Below are 6,935 nucleotides of genomic sequence, written 5' to 3'. Positions count from 1 at the left end.
GAAATCCCTGAAGTAGTAGGATGGACCATGGGATGTAGCAGCACTGGAAGGAAGGTTAGTTTGGAGGATCGAGGTAGGAAAGAGCCCCTGCACACAGCAAGCTCCTTCCCACCTTAAGCTCTCTCTGCACTTGCTGTTCTGGGACAACCTTGATCCCATCATGGCCTAGTTAAATGCACAATAAAAACAAGAATATTGGGAATCTGTACTGAGCACTGTAGGCATTATTCTAAACTTTAGATTATTGAATTTTATCCGAACAACCCAGGAAGGTGAAGGGACTTGACCAAGATTACACAGCTAGAAAGTGGCCGAGCCAACCAGGCAGTCTGGCTCCAGAGCTCCCATAACCCCACCATCTAACTCCCAAGGCTCCCAGGACTCGCCAGACTTTGTGGGTTATCAGACTGAAGACCCACCCATGCAGGGCATTTTTATGGGCACTTCACGGGCACTCCCGTGCTGGGCGGAAGAGTACGCGTCACAGCCCGGGGGCAGGGTGCCAAGCGTGCCACCCTGGACCAGGTACCAGGAGCTCCGGCCCTCCCAGGAACCCCAGCAGGCAGCCTTCGGGAACCGCCGCCCCCCTCGCGTCTCCACCCGGGAGCCGCAGCATCGGGGTGGGAGGCGCTAGGATCCTCGAATCAGCCAATGGCGAAGGGTGCCGGGGCGCTATGCAAATAGCATGTTTTTTATTGGGCGTCAGCTCGCTCTCAGCCTGGCGTTCCGCCCGCCTTCTCCCCAAGACCTGGCCTGACTTCTCTGCAAACGCTCTGAGGGGTGACGGGCAGCAAGCTCTTGAAACTCGCTCCGGAGAGGGAACTCAAGCTGCCAAAGGAATTCTCGAAAGGGAGCAGGGGCACAGACAAGGACGGGGCGCATGCTGGGCGCTGTCTCCGTGATCTCTAAGTTTCCCCGAGTTAGGTCCTGTACGTGCTTGACTCCAGTCAGCCACCGTAGGCCCCGCCAGCCGCAGTGTACTTTCCAACGGCCCTTCTGGTAGCTCCGCGCTTGCTCACCAACTCGCCTGCCTGGCGCACCCCCACCCCTCCATCCCTTCTCCCCCGCAGCAGCCTCTGCTGGCCGCGACTGCGCATGCGCGCTGACGCCCCCGCCGACTCCCGCGTGGGAGGAGGGGCTGGAAATGAGGCTTGGCCGAGCGGCTCGCGCGCGCTCCCTCCCCTCCCGTCGCTGGGCACGCGCCGGGCGGTGCAGCTTTGCCGCGTCGGAGGGCAGCGCAGCAGCAGCTGCAGCGGCCGCTGCGGGAGGGGCCCGGAGCCCCGCCCCCGGGGAGGGGCCTTCCGCAGGTGAGGCGGGCACGGGTCCGAGGCCTCGTCGCCTCGGGTCTTCGGGAAGTGGATTGGGGGGGGCTGGACGCCAGGGTCTCCCGGAAAAGAATCGATTGGCGTCCTGATGCATAGGTTCCGGAGGGGTTGCATTGGTGCCTGAGCCTTGGTAGGGTGCATTGGTACCCGAATGCCATGATTCGGAGGCGTGCATTGAGGCCCGGACGCTTGGGACCCCGAGGGAGAAATCCATTGGGGGGGGGTCTCTGGATCGCAAGACACGCCACGTTCTTTCTGCATCTCCCTTTAGGTCTTCCCTCTACCCTCCACGCTGGGGATGAAATTTAGCAACAAGAAGGAAGCACTTCACGCGGCGTCAATGGACTGAGACTAAACCAAGACTCGGGTAAAGCTACCTCTCCGAGGTGAAGTCCCGCCCACTGAGCTCAGGCTCCTCCCCTGGGACTGAGTTGCAAAAGGCCCACCCACTCCGCTCGAAGGCCCCTCCCCTGGGTCGGAGTCGCTTTGAGTCCTGTGTGTATAGCCCCGCCCTTGCCCGTCTTCCCTTCCGCGGCTGGGAGGGTCCGGTGGGGGAGGTCCCGCCCACTCCAGGGAGAGGCCACGCGAGCTCGGGGCTCAGGGCGGCCCCAGAGTTGAAGTGGTAGAGGCCCCGCCCACTCCGCTCGAGGGCGCCCACCCCGCGTTTAAGGAGCGTAGGGTCAGTTTGCATAAACCCCGCCCGCTGTGCTCTTAGGCTCCGCCCTTCGCCTTTGGCTTCCAGACTTAAAAAGACCTTGCTCCCTAACTGGCCCGATTTTCGGCCCTACAGCCCTATCCCCATCAGCCTTGTACTCACCGGCATCGCCCACCTCCCTCTGGGTTCCTGGGCCAGCAAGCAAGATGCTGGAACGAGATGCAGAGTCCGCGGCTGGGGACACCGATCCTAGTCCCACTGGCAAGGAACCAGTAACCAAGGGAGGAGGTGAGAGCGGTCCCGCCTGTGGGTAGGGGGGGCATTCTACAGGAAATGGGGCTAAAGAAATCACATTTTGAGGCAATCTCAGGGATACTCCACCAACACATAGAGAATCCTACTATTGGCTTTGGGGAACTTCAGTGATTTTAGGGCTCAGAAATTTAAGGGTCAGGGCGTTTGATATGCAGAATTTCAGAGTGGTCACTTGGGAATATACTAGAAATGGACACCATAGTAGCTTTGGGGTTCCAGCCAGGTAACCCTTTGGAACCCTTTAGGATGATGCATGGCAGAAGGTGGGGAATAGAGACCTGTCATTTGAGGAATCCCATGATTCTTGAGGTGTCCAGATCCAGTCCCCGAGGAGTTTGGGGTGGAGGAAGGGAAGCCTGGCCTAGATTCAGGGTGTTGGCTGATGCCTGGAGTCCACCAGCCCTCCTGTCTTGTAGCTCCGCTCCAGGGCTCGCCGCAGAAGCCCAGCCAGTCGGTTCCGGGGCCTGCCACGACCGCGGCGGCGCCTTCCCGACCCCGACGGCGGCCCCCGCCCCAGCGCCCACACCGCTGCCCCGACTGTGACAAGGCCTTCTCGTACCCGTCCAAGCTGGCCACGCACCGGCTGGCCCACGGCGGCGCCCGCCCCCACCCGTGCCCCGACTGCCCCAAGGCCTTCTCCTACCCCTCCAAGCTGGCAGCCCACCGCCTCACGCACAGTGGTGCCCGCCCACACCCCTGCCCACACTGCCCAAAGGCCTTTGGCCACCGCTCCAAGCTGGCAGCCCACCTCTGGACCCACGCACCTGCCCGCCCCTACCCATGCCCCGACTGCCCCAAGTCTTTCTGCTACCCCTCCAAGCTTGCAGCCCACCGCCACACGCACCATGCCACCGAAGCCCGCCCCTATCCTTGCCCTCACTGCCCCAAGGCTTTTTCATTCCCCTCCAAACTGGCCGCCCACCGCCTCTGTCATGATCCCCCGACAGCACCAGGCAGCCAGGCCACAGCCCGGCATCGCTGCTCCAGCTGCGACCAGGCTTTTGGCCAAAGACGACTCCTGCTCCTTCACCAGCGCAGCCACCACCAGGCTGAAAGCCAGGGGGAGCGAGAGTGAGTCCTCCCCTTGGCTCATGGCCCCCTCTGCTGCCAGCTTGGGTCAATAAAAAAAGGTGGCATTTTTAAGCTGGCTGTATGGACTTGCCTCTTCCAGATAGCTGGCAGGGAGACTGGCTCTATCTACACTGGGCTCCAACTTACAAGGCTGAGGAACTCTGCTCACCTGTTTGAGGGGGAGGGTAAGGTGTCACCTATAGAGAGCGCTGGGGCTCAAACCATGGGCTTTGAGCCGCGGCTTGAAAGCAAACTTACTTTTCCCCTCCTACTTATAAGGCAAGAGTCAAAAGTCTGCTAGTATCGTTGGTTGCTGAGGAATGTGGGGAAACAGGGTCTCTCCTATTGTAAGCTAAATTGGTGCCTCCATTTTGGCCACTTGTCCATAAAAAATTTAAAATGCTCACATCCTTGTTTAAACTATTCCACACCTAATAACTTATCCTATAGATAAGCTCAAGCACTGAGAAAGGCATAAGGATGTTGAGAAACAACCCAAGTGACCGTCAATAGGGGATCAGCTAATGAATTATAACATAGCCACAGAATGGACTATACTGCTATAGGGGAAAAAAAGCTGTATTTGTACAGATGTGGAATGTTTCCCTAAATATACTGAATGATAAAAGAACAAAGGGCATACTGCCAATATTTTTGTGTTTTTTACAAAGATTTTATTTGAGAGAGTTAATACATAGAGAAAGGGGGAGAAGCAGGCTCCCCAGTGAGCAGGGAGCCCGATGTGGGACTCGATCCCAGGACCCTGGGATCATGATCTCAGCTGAAGGCAGACACCTGACTGAGCCACCCAGGTGCCCCACATACTGCCAATAGCATAAACATTTTTTTTAAAGCTCAAGCTTTGGAGCCAGCCCTGACCCACTACTTAGGAGCGGGGGGACCCTGAACAAGTTTTGTCACTTCTCTGGACTCAGATGCCTTATCTAAAACATGGGAATGCTAGAAGGCCGTTGTAAGGGCACAAGCATCATCTCTGGCTGGTTACTCCTGAACTAACATTGGACTGCTCTTTATTCTTCAGACGTGTGTTAAGCACTTACAGTGTGCTGGGCCCTGCCCTCGGTGGTAGGCACACAGCGAACAAAACAGGCCTGGTCCAGCGAGGGAAGTGGGTGCTAATCAAGTAGTGGCAGAAAGAAAAAATGTAAAGAAGCCAAGTCAATCTTGAAGTTCAAAGTAGAAGAGGGAGCCTTGCCCTCCACCCCTACCCCCAGGTACCAAGAATTCTGTCAAAGTCATAGTAATGACATCTCTGGTGTTGGCTTGGAAACAGGCAAGTGGAAGAGAAAAAGAGCTCAGAAACAGACCTGTGCTTACAGGAGGTCCCGACAGGAGGTCCTGATGAGACCAGGGGTTGACACACTTTTTCTGGAAAGGTCCTGATAGTATATACATATTTAGGTCTTGTAGGCCGTAGTGTCTGCCACAACTACCCAACTCAGCTCCTGGAGTACAAAAGCAGCCACACACATTATGATACATAAATGAATGAGTACGGCTCTGGTCCAGTAAAATGACAAAAATGGCAGGTGATCTTGATTCTGCCTTTGGCAAGTAGTTTGCAAATCTCTGCTGTAGGGCAATGGGGAAAGGACAGGCTCATCTGTGAATGAACTGAGAGATCTGGAAAAAACATTAAGTGGGGCCCTTTGGAGGCAGAATAATGGTCCCCCCCCCAAAGAGGTCCAAGTCCTAATCCCCAGAGATGGAGTATGTTAGTTTACATATGGCAGAAGGGACTTTGCAGATTCTTGATTAAGGATCTTATCTTGAGCTGGGAGATTATCTTGATTATCCCAGGGGGCCGATAAAATCACAAGGATTCTCATATTGGAGACAGGAAGCAGAAGAGTCAGAGGAGATGTGACAATGGAAGCAGACACTGGAGGGATCAGGGCCATGATTCAAGGGATGCAGGCAGCCTTTAGTGACTGGAATACGTAAGAAAATGGATCCCCCTGGAAGGGACACAGCCTTGCAGACACCATGATTTTAGCCCACTGAGACTGATGTTGGACTACTGATGCACAGAACTATAAGCAAATAAATTTGTATTGTTTAAGGTCACTAAGCTTGGGATAGTCTGTTACAGTAGCAATAGGAAAACATATAGATCCTGATCTCCTACCACACACAAAAATAAGCTTCTGGTGATTTAAGATCTAAATTTGAAAAACAAAATAAATGAAAATAATAAAGGAGAATACCTTGGTAACCTCAGAGGCACAGAAAGAATCCTCAAGACACAAGAAATATACATCATAGGGGAAAAGACTGGTACATTTGACCATAAACAAATCAAGTTACAACTATCACAAGAGCTATAATAAGAGTATATACTCGGCACACGTTATATAGAGGGTTAGAAAAAAACTTTTTGAGAAGGTAGAGTTTTAGTTGAGATCAGTAATGTGTGGATGGGATGAAAATGGTTTGTGGAAGTAGCCAGCATCAGAGGTGGAACCGAGCAGGCAAATGCAAATTAGCAGGCCACTAGACCAGCTGGTAGCTAGACTCAGTCCACTGGGCAAGGCCTTGGGGAACGGGTGGGCGAGAGTGAGGACTGAAGTCCCTCCATACCTGGAAATGCAGCTTCTATCAAGGTTTATATACAGAGCTGTCCTGGAAGATTTCCTCTGCAGCAACTACACTACCATCGATGCATTTTGAGACATGTCGATCTGGTCCAGTCGTCGTACAGATAGGGAAATAGGCCAGGAAAGACGGGATTTGCCTGCACCCAAACCTCAGGCCAGTGCTGAGTCAGGGTGGATCCTGAGTCTCTGACACCCAACCTCCTGCTGTGCCTTGTCCGGGTCAAGCCAGCTCCTGCATGAAGGCCTTTGCACTTGCTTTTTCTTGGCCTGGAATGGCTTCCCCAGACTCTCCCTTACTTCTCCCAAGTCCTTGCAGAGGAGTCAGTCCTCTGAGATACGTTCCCTGCTGACCCCATCTGAACCATGCCACCCTATCCCATGCTCTGTAAACACTGCCCCTGCGTTACCTGCTCTCACGTGTTTATCAATGCTCAATGCTGCAGGACACACTCGATTTCCCCCCCTTGGGCAGAATGTCTGCCTCATGAGAGTAGGGTGTGTGTTTTCCACACTGCAGTTACACTGTCTCACACATGGTGGGCGCCATAGGCAGAATAACGGCCTCCCAAAGACGTCCACATGCTGATCCCTGGAACCCGTGTACATGCTACGTGGCAAAGAATTATGGTCAAAGGAATCAAAGTTACTAATCTGACTTTAAAACGGGGAGATTGGGCAGCCCAGGTGGCTCGGAGGCTTAGTACCACCTTCAGTCCAGGGCGTGATCCTGGAGACCCTGGATCGAGTCCCGCGTTGGGCTCCCTGCATGGAGCCTGCTTGTCCCTCTGACTGTGTCTCTGCCTCTCTCTCTCTCTCTCCTCTCTGTGTATTCTCATGAATAAATAAAATCTTTAAAAAAATAAATTTTTTTAAAAAACAGGGAGATTATCCTAGATTATCCAGGTGGGCTCAATGTAAACACAAGTATCTTTACAAGTGGAAGGAGAGGAC

At 53.9% G+C, this 6,935-nt stretch overlaps 1 protein-coding gene across 5 annotated transcripts; it reads left to right on the top strand.

The window, feature by feature from the left end:
- The first annotated feature begins 734 nt into the window (after nt 1-734).
- On the top strand, nt 735-3,438 carry ZNF575 (zinc finger protein 575). Of its 5 annotated transcripts, none has more exons than XM_077849580.1 (4): nt 735-929; nt 1,597-1,711; nt 2,116-2,268; nt 2,712-3,438. In XM_077849580.1, the coding sequence occupies exons 3-4, from the start codon at nt 2,187-2,189 to the stop codon at nt 3,368-3,370; spliced, it is 741 nt and encodes a 246-aa protein (XP_077705706.1). In that variant the 5' UTR covers nt 735-929; nt 1,597-1,711; nt 2,116-2,186; the 3' UTR covers nt 3,371-3,438. The 5 variants fall into 5 exon arrangements, with proteins under 5 accessions (XP_077705706.1, XP_077705691.1, XP_077705686.1 ...); XM_077849565.1 differs by having other exon boundaries at nt 736-929; nt 1,597-1,692; XM_077849560.1 differs by lacking the exon at nt 735-929 and adding an exon at nt 1,143-1,307.
- Nucleotides 3,439-6,935: the final 3,497 nt, after the last annotated feature.

The sequence above is a fragment of the Canis aureus genome, chromosome 1, assembly GCF_053574225.1.
Source record: "Canis aureus isolate CA01 chromosome 1, VMU_Caureus_v.1.0, whole genome shotgun sequence".
Classification (NCBI taxonomy): Eukaryota; Metazoa; Chordata; class Mammalia; order Carnivora; family Canidae; genus Canis; species Canis aureus.
The sequence above is the reverse complement of the archived record's forward strand: the minus strand, read 5'-3'. Positions and strand labels throughout refer to the sequence as shown.